Source organism: Ambystoma mexicanum, chromosome 1q, assembly GCF_040938575.1.
Source record: "Ambystoma mexicanum isolate Mex_15411 chromosome 1q, UKY_AmexF1_1, whole genome shotgun sequence".
NCBI classification, from domain to species: domain Eukaryota; kingdom Metazoa; phylum Chordata; class Amphibia; order Caudata; family Ambystomatidae; genus Ambystoma; species Ambystoma mexicanum.
The window spans coordinates 295549576-295563487 of record NC_090922.1 but is presented as its reverse complement, the minus strand read 5'-3'; the positions used below and the strand labels follow the sequence as shown (position 1 = coordinate 295563487).

Genomic DNA, 13912 nt, shown 5'->3' with positions numbered 1-13912 from the left:
CATGTTTAATTTGGCACAAATGCTGAATCATCTAAAGGCTTTGACTTCCTTCCTGGATTGCAAGAGCATCCGCGCAGTACGGATTGCCACAGGGATGGTGTTACCGTGGGAACGGGTGCAGCAAGACAGTGTAACTTGCTCAGAAGGTTCAAACCCTTCATCCTTCCCTAAGATTGTGGAATCCATTTCCAGGGATCCATGCTCTCCAGACACAAAAGCTTGGATGGGCCGAATGTACACATTTTAATTCGCCAGCCAATCCAATCACCAGCCCCAGATGCTTCAAACAAGGTTCCCGGTCATGGTGCCACTGTACTGGCTCCCCCCCAAAGCGCACCATTCCTAATTAGAACCGACAGCCCCTTATACAAAGAAATGCAGCAAGGATGCCCAACATGGCTGCTAGGAAGGTTTCTCAAAACATGAGGTGTTCTGCCCACCAGAAGCAAAGTAGTGCTTTGTCGTGACATGCGTGACTTCTACAAAAGGACGACATGAAGCCCTACAGACTCCTTTCTGGGGTGATAATTGGGAGGAACAGTACTTACGTTGCTTAGGGAGCAGAGGTCTACAAAATTGTGCAACTTGTCCTCCACAAACCGCTCGTAGATGACAACCACAAATAAGATCTAGAAAACAAAAAACAGGTATAGGGCATAAACATTCTACGCTAATTCGTTTACACCATTTATTTGCAGACCGACTGTAACATGTATTCTTTTAAAACAAGCAATGACAAAGCCATTAGGTATATCTTTTTATTTACTTATTTATTTTTGTCATGTTATATAGCGCACATCCCCCTGCGGCATCTAGGCGCTTTAGCTTAAGAGGATTGGTTACAATGGTTGTTTGCACGGGAATGGGTTACATGATAAGGTTACTTGGGTAATCAGTTACAGCACTGGTTACAGGCATGTTGACATGAGATTCAGACATTTGTTACATGGGATATAACCAAGTTAAGTGCCAAGTATTAGGTTGTGGTGTTGCGGAAGCCGCGCCTCATGGTACAAGTGGCTTCACCAACTAGACAGCGACAGATCAGGTAGGTCCATCACATTGCAAAAAGCCGCGCCTCATGTTGTGGGGGGCTTCATCAAATAAGCGGGGATAAGATGTGTGCACTGATGACGAAGATGTGGCTGGTGAGAAAAGCGAATCACCACCTGCACAGGTTTCCATGGGCTTCTGCACAATGATGCTATGCCGGAGTACTCAGTGTGCAGTGTGGTGGTGTACAATATGCCATTTCTTGCTGTTCAATTATGACCTGTGGTTCCACTCAATCTTGCAATAGAGTGCTGCTCAATAATGCAAAAGGGTAATGCGCATTAATGCAATCAGCTGCTATTCAATGATGTAATGAGGGGCACCTTTCCATTAGTTAGGGTTGTTGTCAATTATGCAATAAGGTTCTACTCATTCGAAAGCGGGTGCGGTCAACAGGAGGGCATAGAGCACTATGGCTGAGCGTGATAGTCAACATGGCAAAGGGTGCAGCTCCATGAAGCAACATGGTACTGTTTAACATGCCAGAGAGGGAAGCTCAACACACTGTTCATTTATTTGAACATTTATATAGTGCACAAAACCCAGAGGTATCTAGGCGCTTAATCTTATGAGATTTGTTACAGGCATATAGTTCAGCTTATTCTATTCATACATTATTGGTTACAGGCATGTGGTAGAGTGCAGAAGTGAGGGTTACCATCTTATCTTACATTGTCATCATGCAATATCATACACTATCATACATTATTCACGGAATCTACACAATTTGCACTAGAGGAGCCCTTATACATGCACGTATATTTTAGGGCAACAATCGTCCTATAGTTTAGGTGAAAGCTAATATCCATTGACATTATGAACATTCTTTAATGTATCTGTATTACATTTTCCAAAGATGTTTTCTAGCCCATGCCACCTGAATTCGGAATGTTTGGTGTAAATATCTTACAACGTTTACAAGTAATAATGCATTGAAAAAAGAGGCGTTTTTAATGTTTTGCCTTTGTTTTCCCATAGGGAAAAGGCACATTCATGCAACAGGTGCTCAGCTTAAACCCCTGGACAGCTTTCCAGACTTCAATGTGGAATAAGTGTGGCACAAAGCAGTGCTGATGTGACTTTTGGTGGTTATGTCACAAATGAGTCAGGACGTTTTTTTTTTTTACAGTATGGCGGTGAACTGGGTGCCCCTCGCAACACAATCTTTTATATATCATGGCGCATTGCAACAATTGAGGCGTTTCAGAAATGGAAAGTGCCATTTTTTCACAGATGAGAGGCATTCTCATAATTACTCTCACAAAAATGAGAAATGGAAACATTCTGAAAATTATATTAGGAAGCGGTGAAGGGGATGTTTGCCTTCAGGGTGAATATGCAGAGACCAAAACAAAAGCCATTATTAAGTTTCAGCATTTGTGGTGAGGCACAGATAGCATTTTCTTTTTGATTTGTTTTCACTATTTCACGAAAATAGTGATGTTCTGACAAAAATATGGGGGGTGGGTGTGTGTTTTTTTGTCTTCTCGCTAACCGGAAATCTTCATTACTCCTAGTCCTACTTTTCCTCATCCCAGTACTTACTTGTAAGGTAAGGTCATCTCACAAGTAAGTACTGGGACGCGGAAGAGATACACAGTGGTAATGTGACAGTGAATGAAGAATGAATGCTTCTGTGTGACTCAAGAATAAGTGATGCCACATGCGTGCTGATGCACGTGAATGTGAACATGAATGAAGAATGAATGATGCGTGTTTGAAATAGAATAAAAGCAGAATACATTATGCTGATGCGCACGTGAATGTGAGAGTGAATGAAGAATACATGCTGCTGTGTATATGCTGATGTGTGTGTGTGCGCGAATATGAGAGTGAATGATGCCCTATGAATGCTGATGCATGTGCGTGAGTGAATAAAGAGTGACTGAAGAATTAATGCATTATGAATGCTGATTTGTGTGTGAGTGAATGAGCACTGAATGAATAATCAATGATGTTGTATGAATGCTGATGCATGTGTGTGAATGAATAAAGAGTGATTGAAGAATTAATGCATTATGAATGCTGATTTGTGTGTGTGTGAATGAACACTGAATGAATAATCAATGATGTTGTATGAATGCTGATGCATGCGTGTGAATGAATAAAGAGTGACTGAAGAATTAATGCATTATGAATGCTGATGTGTGTGTGTGTGTGAATGAACACTGAATGAATAATCAATGATGTTGTATGAATGCTGATGCATGTGTGTGAATGAATAAAGAGTGACTGAAGAATGAATGCATTATGAATGCTGATTTGTGTATGTGTGAATGAGCACTGAATGAATAATCAATGATGTATGAATGCTGATGCATGTGTGTGAATGAATAAAGAGTGACTGAAGAATGAATGCATTATGAATGCTGATTTGTGTGTGTGAATGAGCACTGAATGAATAATCAATGATGTTGTATGAATGCTGATGCATGTGTGTGAATGAATAAAGAGTGACTGAAGAATTAATGCATTATGAATGCTGATTTGTGTGTGTGAATGAGCACTGAATGAATAATCAATGATGTATGAATGCTGATGCATGTGTGTGAATGAATAAAGAGTGACTGAAGAATGAATGCATTATGAATGCTGATTTGTGTGTGTGAATGAGCACTGAATGAATAATCAATGATGTTGTATGAATGCTGATGCATGTGTGTGAATGAATAAAGAGTGACTGAAGAATTAATGCATTATGAATGCTGATTTGTGTGTGTGAATGAGCACTGAATGAATAATCAATGATGTATGAATGCTGATGCATGTGTGTGAATGAATAAAGAGTGACTGAAGAATTAATGCATTATGAATGCTGATTTGTGTGTGTGAATGAACACTGAATGAATAATCAATGATGTTGTATGAATGCGGATGCATGTGTGTGAATGAATAAAGAGTGACTGAAGAATTCATGCATTATGAATGCTGATTTGTGTGTGTGAATGAACACTGAATGAATAATCAATGATGTTGTATGAATGCTGATGCATGTGTGTGAATGAACAGAGTGACTGAAGAATTAATGCATTATGAATGCTGATTTGTGTGTGTGAATGAACACTGAATGAATAATCAATGATGTTGTATGAATGCTGATGCATGTGTGTGAATGAATAAAGAGTGACTGAAGAATTAATGCATTATGAATGCTGATTTGTGTGTGTGAATGAACACTGAATGAATAATCAATGATGTTGTATGAATGCTGATGCATGTGTGTGAATGAATAAAGAGTGACTGAAGAATTCATGCATTATGAATGCTGATTTGTGTGTGTGAATGAACACTGAATGAATAATCAGTGATGTTGTATGAATGCTGATGCATGTGTGTGAATGAACAAAGAGTGACTGAAGAATTAATGCATTATGAATGCTGATTTGTGTGTGTGAATGAACACTGAATGAATAATCAATGATGTTGTATGAATGCTGATGCATGTGTGGGAATGAACAAAGAGTGACTGAAGAATTAATGCATTATGAATGCTGATTTGTGTGTGTTTGAATGAACACTGAATGAATAATCAATGATGTTGTATGAATGCTGATGCATGTGTGTGAATGAATAGAGTGACTGAAGAATTAATGCATTATGAATGCTGATTTGTGTGTGTGTGAATGAACACTGAATGAATAATCAATGTGTTGTATGAATGCTGATGCATGTGTGTGAATGAATAAAGAGTGACTGAAGAATTAATGCATTATGAATGCTGATTTGTGTGTGAGTGAATGAACACTGAATGAATAATCAATGATGTATGAATGCTGATGCATGTGTGTGAATGAATAAAGAGTGATTGAAGAATTAATGCATTATGAATGCTGATTTGTGTGTGTGTGAATGAACACTGAATGAATAATCAATGATGTTGTATGAATGCTGATGCATGTGTGTGAATGTGAGAGTGAATGAAGAATGAATGCTGTATGAATGATCATTGATGAAAGCAGATTCTTGTGGCCCAGCTGGGCAGCGTGGTTTTTATTGTGGTGAGGAAGAAGAGGAGGAGGGTGGGTTGGCAGCCAGTCTGTTTTTTTTTCTTGGTGAGATCAGTGGTCGAAGTGTATGAAAAAAGATGTAGTGGAAATATGTTCCCTACTGGCCTGCACCGCTCCCCACAGACCACATCGCCAGACCCCATCGCCGAGCCACCTCCCATGCACAATAAAAAAAAAAACACATGTGCCTGCTCTTTAAGGAAACATCCTGTGCAGTGCACTGAAAGTGCAAGTTTCAACTTCCTCCTACACTTTTATTTTAAAACGAAACCATTCCAGAATGGTTTCTTTTTAAAATAAAAGTATAGGAACAGTAAAACATAATTAAAAGAAGTAGAGGAGCACCGCTCCTGCCCACTTCGACCACTTGGTGAGATGAATATTTGTCTAAGCTGTCCAACCTGGACATCAAGAGTAAAAGTAACATCATTGAGTATTCCTATATGATACTGCACACACTGGTCAGTCCAGTCTGGGCATATTTCTTTACTGTGGGATGACATTTTTAACGGGACATCTGGGGAGAGCAGCATGATCAGTGTTTCTATGTGTTACTGGCAATGGTTACCAGTTGGTGTAGTGGCATGTTGACTTGGCTCAAGTGAACAATGTCACTGTCACATTTCAGTGAAGGGTATTTTTCGAGCCCTTTTAATCCCCGCATAACTTTACTGATGTTTGTTAAACAGTCCCCAATGCTCCAACCACAAGACCGGCAGACTATATTACACTGGTCTGCAATTGTGAACATTGTCTGTCTTGGGTTGCTAAAGTAGCACAGCCCTGTAAGGTAACATTTTCTGGAGCGAAAGGCTTGCATTTGAGCTAATTTGCATACCCACAATCCCTTGCTGATGTGGCTCTGAACTGGAAGTGAGCTTTAGCGATGATTATTAGGTGGCATTGTGGCATGTGTGAATCGGCTCAAATGGAGGATTCTACTTTCATATTCTACTTCAGGTGGAAGGGTATTTTTAAAGCCTTTTTAAAACGACCATAACTTTACTGGTGTTACATAATTATAGCTATACACACCCTTCCCTCCCCACACACCTCTTGGACATATGAGTGCTTGTGCTAGCTAAATTTCTCTTATGCATAATTTCAAAGGCAATGCCTTTTGTAGAAGTAACCAAACTATATCCTTCTGTTCATCTGTCATTTTTAAGTTTTTAAAACTCTTCCAAGCATCTTACACATGCTTCCCCTGATTGGTATAGGAGTGTCATCTTCTGTCTAACTTTTTGGGTACCATCCAGGGATTCTATTTTAGGGGATGCCAGGGGTCGCAGCTGCAACTCCTGCTGTCTCCCTTGGTAACCCTAGCATGCCATCTGCGACCCCTATTGTCGGAGAGATAAAAACGGTTGTCGGAGAAAAGAAAACAGAGCAAAACGTAAGCTGCATGGCTGCTTGCACCAGTGGGTCTTGACTCGCTCGCGTGCGCTAGTGAAGCAGGGTAGCAACGATGGTCTCGAATTCCTCGTTTGCTGTCTTAATGGCCCATTTCAGTAGCTCAGCCCTACCTCATGAGGGGTAAAGCCGTTCGCTCTGTCGCAGAGAGCCGAAGCCGAAGCCTCGGTGCTCTGTGAGCAGCGTGGGCCGGGGCTTCGATCGGTCTGGCTGCAACCTGGGGATGTGGGGACTCTATTACTGCGTTTCCCAGGCGAGAGAAGCTCCTCTTGCAGATCGCCTCCAACTGGGGCAGCAAAAACCACCACAAACAAGGCAAGCCTGGCCCAAGAGCGACACGGCTGGGGACCGCCAAAAGAGCTTGAGCTCTGGCCAGCTTGCCACCGTTGGGGGCACATCTGAAGGAAATGCTCATTCCTGAGGCAGATCACTCAATGCCTTTTATTTTCCAAAAAACGCCCGTGGCCACGCCAGTTTGGGCAGTAATTAATTCCTTCGTCATGCCTCCACTGACAGAGAAAGGGCAATTTTAAAGACGTTTGTTTAATAAAACCCGGCAAAAAAACAACGAGGAGCAGAGGGAATTACACGTGTAACTTGGAAGGCTTCTTTTCTACTTCCCGAATTTCCCAAAGTGCTGTGTGCTCAGAATGTTGAGGGGTGGGGTAGGTGGGAGAGCACTTGATGCTTTGGGACTCTCGGACGGTTGAAACCATGGCTGCTTCCCCATGGAAACGCGCCATTTGCCCGGCGTGCTCTTCAGTAAAGGTGAGATCACGTTTTCATTGTTTGCAGGCCAGAGCATGCTCGCTATGCCACAATGTGCCCGCCAAGCAACGTCGGGATGCTTTACACAACATGCATGTCATTGGCATACAGATAAGGACATTGCTTCCTATGAGTGGTAGAAGTGTACCAAACAAAGTAGTGCAACCGTGGTCTCGGCAGGGGAGTGGGCAGTCGGAAGCAGCGTGCAACATGTGACAAGGTGTTGCAGCCACGGCATTGCAATACTCTAAGTGACTAGTAACTAAAGCTCCTATTACAACTTCACACTTGCACAAGGACATGAATGGACAAATCCTCTGTATAGAATGGTGAAGATGGTCGTAAAACGTCGAGGAATGGTAAAGAGAAAAAATAAAAGTAGTGGAACACCGCTCCCGACCGAGCCCGCTCACTTCGATCACTGCTTCCTGTTCCCCCTTGTTGCTGAGCCGGTTTCCTGGTCTTCTGAGGTTTATTGGCTCGGAAGAACAAATATATAATAAGTATACGTAGCTAGGGTTGTGTTTGTATTTACCCATCTAAGCCCCAACAAGGGTTTTCTGGCTCTGCCTTTTAGTCTTTTCGAAAATGGATGACATAAGTACCATTGCATTGGGCAATAACACGTTTTTAAAGCACCTAGAAGCTTGAAATATAAGGCATGAATTGATATATGAAAACGGGATATAATGCATACTCAGCACAGCGTCTTTAAAAATACTATCTGCTCATTTAGTTTCCTTTATTTTCCTAAAGGGAAGTTAAAAGGGAAAATTGCATTTGTGCTAAGATAGCACTTGCCGCCTACTAGGTTGTGTGGTTGGAATGCATTGTAGAAACACATGTTTTCCTAAGAACACATCATGATAATGTTGGCAACGCTGCAGTTCACTCTCAGTGAATTTGCACGAGTCCCAGGTGTTGTGAATTAATGTAAACTGTAGTGTCCTCCATTTGAGTTATTGCTCTTTGCTTCTTGTGACCTTGTAACATGTTGCTGATGGCATAGTGTTTTGGTTTCTTTCCAGCTGTGCACTGGCTATAACTGGGACTGTTTGTTTTCAGCACAGTGTGTGCCTTGCCTCTGGGCTGCCCTCTTTTGTTTGCTGTATTTAAAAATAGGGGGTTCGAGCATCCCATGCTTCGGCTAGTGCCTACGGCAGAGTGCTTGGTGGAATGCAGCCATTTGCCACTCGAGCACTGGTCAATATTGAGTGGGTGTGTAACACGCCCAATTCGCCCTGCTAATACGGACGGAGGAGGAAAGGGGGGGTTGATGCGGCACCGCGCAGTGCACCTACCACTGGTTAAGATATTTGCCGATAGAACGTAGCATACGAGTAGCAAATAATCAACAGTGTGGTACTCAATTGTATGCATGGTGCCTAAGTGGCGTGGCTTTGTGAGTTGGCACAAAGCATGTGGCAATGCCAGAGAATGTGCGTAGATCGAAGTTTAACGGGCGATGGTATGAGTGCACCTTGACCTTTTATAGTAGCAATTTCATAGGCCACTCATTCCTCTGGAATTTCCTGCGTCACTGGATGACCAATTGGAACTGGACAAACTCATTGATTATTGTATGTCTTATTCCCCAGCTATTTGCTGTATGACTCGCCTGCAGTACTTGTACTTAATTTATTTAATGTTGGCGTTACCAGTTTATGCACAATGGCTAGGGGCCAGGCGTGCGAAGATACTCCAGTGTGAGGGTCAAGTTTAAATAGGCAGCGAGAGGATGAGAGCAAAAGGCAGAAACCATAGGGCTGGAAGGCAAAGGCCCTCATTACGACCCTGGCGGAAATCAACTGACATGACCGCCATAGCGTAAATAGCGTTTCGCCACTGCACGATGGAGGAAAGTGCGGCTAATTCTGACCCATCGGGCACGAGCATAACGCCATGGCGGAAGTGCAAAGTCCGCGATGGCGGAAATGACCCCAAAACGCCCCTTACCGCCGTCGTACGTCGCCCTAGGTGCAATTCCGCCACCCATATTAGCGGTCACCGTAATGAGCGGTCAGCGCAAAATACGGTGACCGTAAATATACGGAAACGGAAGTAAAAACATGGGGCCGGAACGGGAAACAGCACGCCGTACACCTATAAAATAAGAATCCCAACACAACCATTAAAAATCCGACCCTGAGACACATCCCAACCCGTTAGCCACCCCAGTTAAAAAATAAATATGGGAAAAGTTGCTAAAAAAGCGTGCGACCGCAAGCGGCAGGTCCACTTCTCCCACGAGGAACTCACCGTGCTCACAGAGACCCTCCAGGAGAACGCTGCCGTCGTCTTCTCGACGCAAATGACCAGGACGGCACTTGCGAACAAGAAGGCCATATGGGCGCTGGTGGCACAGCGGGTAAGTGCGGTGGGGACCGCACCCCGCAACCCACAGCAATGCAGAAAGCGATGGGACGACCTACGGATACGCGTCCGGAGCATACTCTCTGCCAACCGGAACATTGCCACAGCTACCGGGGGAGGATCGGAATCACCCATCAAGTTGACCCCCTGGGAAGAAATCTGTGCCTCCACCATTGGAATGGAGAGCATAGAGGGAGTCGGAGGGATGGAGAAAGGAGTGCAGACATCAGAAGAATCAGGTAGGTGGCCCGAATAAAACAATGCAAAATCCACAATTACCAACCATGTGCAGTACCATGTGTCCCCATAGTGCACTAGAAACACATGTCCAGGAGAACGACCACATACATTGCCATGACAGCGCCCCTTAAAAGTCAGATTAAATAAATAAATATTTAAAAATCCAAAAAACACACTCTACATGTGCAGCATGCACACCCCAACTGCAGACTGCAAAATAACTGCATCCCCAATGCACAAAAAAATGAGACCACCTCCAAGGCCCTGACCCAAATCACCCCCAGGTACCACCACAATGCATGTGATACAATTGCCATTACAATTACCACAGACCCATGAATAACGCTCGCCCTCGCTCACTCCACCACAGGGTCAGATTCCAACGACGAGCTTCAGGACACCCCTACCAGCACACCTGCAAAGAGGGCCAAGACCAACGGCCAAAGACCCTCCACCTCAGCTGCACGGATCAAGACACGTCAGCAGCACGAATCGAGTGGCAGCACACTGGAGGGGACATCAACAGGCACCCCAGCAGCCAGCATGTCCACAACAGCAGCACCACAGGTCCCCCCAATGGATGCCACAGAAGGCACTGCTTCTGGTGGCAGCAGCACCATAGGTGAAACTGCTTTCATGCCAGCATGCTCCGACACAGAAAACGGTGCTGTAGATGTAGGATCCATCCATGACCTGTCCCAATCCCCCTGTATGTTTCATCCCGTACACCATGAGGACACCACGCAGGGGCACCCACAAGACGACGACTGGCCAACCCCAACAAGGCCTGTTGCAAGGCAACATGAGGCGTCCAGCCCCTCTGTGACACCACCGCAAATGGGCATGGCCCAGCAGAGGCAACAGTCCCTCGAGCAGATGATAGTGCAACAGCAGCAAATGGCCACGCTCCTCAAGGAGCATGCTGATGAATGTGGGGGTTCTAAGGCAGCCATTGAAACATCTACTGAGACACTTAGGGCAGAAATGGAGCGTAGTACAGAGACACTAAGGGCACAAATGGAGAGAAGTACCGAGAGCCTGAGGGGACAAATGGAGAGAAGCACCGAGAGCCTGAGGGGGGAACTGCATGCGACGTCCAAAGACGCATGTGGTGAACTTGCCGCTGTGCGTCGTGTGCTCACTGAGCTCTCACAAACCCTTAGGGACATGCATGGACGTGAGCAGGCAGAGACATCATCCGTTGCAAGTTCCGTCCAGGGCAGCCCCCAACGTAGATCTGGGAGGAACCGGCGCTCCACAGGCAGGGGTGCCCCTGATACCCGGAGAGGGGGCTTGCAATAGCGTCTGACCAATGACAATGAGCATCTCTGGACACTGGTGTTCGTGGGGGGGGTAGGAGGGTGGAGGGGGTGTGTTGTGCTTCTTTGGGTGGCGGGTCGATTGGGTGTGTAATGTCATTTCACATCTGCAATACAATTCTTCATATTCATCCAATGAGATGTGTGGACATTGATCTCTGTGTACGAGGCCTATCTTGGTGTACAGGCCACATTGTGCATGTTCCCGACACACACAGTGCCACAAGTCCCGTGTCCATGTAACAGCCACCAGGCGTGAGTGCTAGAAGCATGCATCTATGAGATTCTGACGTAATTCACGGGCCTCCTGTGCCTCGCGGACCCCTTGAGGTGCTGCCACATCCCCACCCTCATCATGACCATCTTCAGGTGCTAGCAGTTCTGCGTCGGGGGGCATGGCCACATTCCTACGTACGCACATGTTGTGTAGCATGACACATGCCATGACCATCTTTGCCACCTTCTCATGGCGGTACAGGAGTGCCCCGCCAGACCTGCTGAGGCAGCGGAAACGAGCCTTCAGTAGGCCGAATGCCTGTTCTATGACCACACGGGTACGTGAGTGGGCATGGTTGTAGTCCTCCTCATGCTGGTCCTGTGGGTTCCGGATTGGTGTGAGGAGCCATCTCTTCAGTGGATACCCGCAATCACCTGTATGTGGACAAGAAAGGATGTTTGTGGAATGTCATTGCTACGTACGCACCCCCCCCTTCCTGCCAGGTCATGCACGCATCACCTACCCCACATACTCATGCATTAAATGAGACTCACCGAGTAGCCAGGATCGGCGCCCTGCGTGTCGCTCCATGTAGCGTGGTATTCTAGAGTTCCGCAAGACCATAGAATCATGTGTTGATCCTGGAAATCGGGCAGAACAATGTGTAAAGATCCTGTTGGAGTCACACACCATTTGTACATTGATAGAATGATATTGTTTCCGGTTGCGGTACTGGGCCTCCATGGCATGTGGGACAACCAATTCCACATGGGTGCAGTCGATGGCACCAATGCAACCCGGTATGCCGCCAAGTGCATGGAATCCCACTTTTGTGTTTGTAAGCTCCTGCTCCGAGCGTGGTAAAGTGATGTAGTCGTCTGAGTGCTTCAGGAGGGCATCAAGCACTTGGAATAGTGTCCGTGAGAATAGGGGCTGTGAAATGCCATGCAACTGTCCGACTGTGTGCTGGTAGGTGCCTGTGGCCAGGAAGTGGAGTACAGACACCACCTTCAGTAGGGGTGGGATGGCGGTTGGGCTATCTATCATGCTGACAAGGTCAGCGTGTGTCATGTCGACAATGGCGGTTATGGTGTCCCGGTCCAAACGGTAGAGGGTGTGGATCTGCTCAGCTGTGAGGTTGAACGGATTAGCTCGGAGGCGTGGGATTGCGGGCTGCCTGCGTGGTGGTAGTGGCTGTGCTGGTGGGGCTTGCTGGCCATGCCTTGCCCTCCTCCTCCTCCTCCTGCGTCTCCTCTGTGCGGCCGGTTGTTGCAGTCGTTGGCGTTCGTCTTCTTCTTGAAGTTGGAGTACTTGCAGTGCAATCAGGTCCCCCAGGCCCAACATCGCTAGTCCTGCCGGTAGCATTCTGGAGTGGGTGTGGTTGTGGGAGGGGTTTGGGTATGCAATTTATGTGTTTTCAGGCTGTATAGCCTTCACCTGTGGTGATTCATTTCACCTGTGTCAGCTGCAATGCCTTTCATGCGAGCACGTCCCGCACACGACGCTGCAATTCGACGCATGGCATCTTGCATTTTCATTCATGTTCTTATTCCCAAAGGCTGTGGAATATTGGTTTATATGTTAATTCTGCTATGGTCCCATTGTTGCACATACGATATTTGCATTCGCGAGCAGACTTGTGAAGGGTCAGTGGAATGTAGTGCTCGATCAACGGTGGACCCTCATGCAGCACTGTACCGACGTTCACCGACGGCGGGGAGTCCCATCAGTGATTGAGGCCAGTTAACATTTTCACACACAGCCGCACTGCATAGATGTATTTGTGAATACAGGCGTTCACAGATGCCTTTTCAACGTGATGTTGCAAATTAGGAATTCGAAGGACAGCGCTTTCGGTTTTCGACTAGCGGCGTGGAGACGCCCACAGGTCTGACTGGAAATGTAACGTTCTATTTTGAATGTCCTTGGGACAGGGCCCATGACGGGAATGCAATGATTGATATGATTTGCATGGGATGCGCTATAGCGTAGTGGACGATAAGGCAGGACGTTCCCAAATACATGTGACTTCACTACACAAGGAATCCGGGCAGGAGCACAGTGGATTTAGAAGGCTGCATTACGCACAGACTCAATGGACATTTCGAATGTTATGTGAGTGAATATTCAGGCGTTTTCATAACGGGATGAGGGAATGATGAATGGATGCATGGGAAGATGATTTAATTGGGAGTCGGCCTTGTACATGGCGATTTGGAATGTATCCCATTCCCCTGCGCTATGTGATGCAAGGCTGCCATAGTGGGACCATCGTCTGTCTGCCCTTGTTGGACCCTCCCTGTCTCGACGCGCCTTCAATCACTTGTGTCTATGCACGTTGATGATCCCATCTGATGGATCCTGTTCTGACAGGCGCATGCACACAGACACTCGTTTGAAATAGTGTATTCACCTCGATTTGTGTCGTAATGATTCGCAAGTGAATTTTGGGTGCAATTGATCCTTATGAGTGGGCTAGCATGCATATGGTTGTAGGTTTGGTGTATTGAATGTAGTGAGTA

At 45.8% G+C, this 13912-nt stretch overlaps 1 protein-coding gene across 2 annotated transcripts in view; it reads right to left on the bottom strand.

Annotated features, from left to right (window-relative positions):
- Nucleotides 1–13912, bottom strand: part of LOC138527483 (meckelin-like) — a 642839-nt gene that overhangs the window by 55977 nt on the left and 572950 nt on the right. For both annotated transcript variants that reach the window (XM_069638711.1, XM_069638700.1), the window contains exon 22: nt 549–629. In XM_069638711.1, the coding sequence (XP_069494812.1) occupies nt 549–629 (81 nt within the window). The remainder of the gene's footprint in view (nt 1–548; nt 630–13912) is intronic.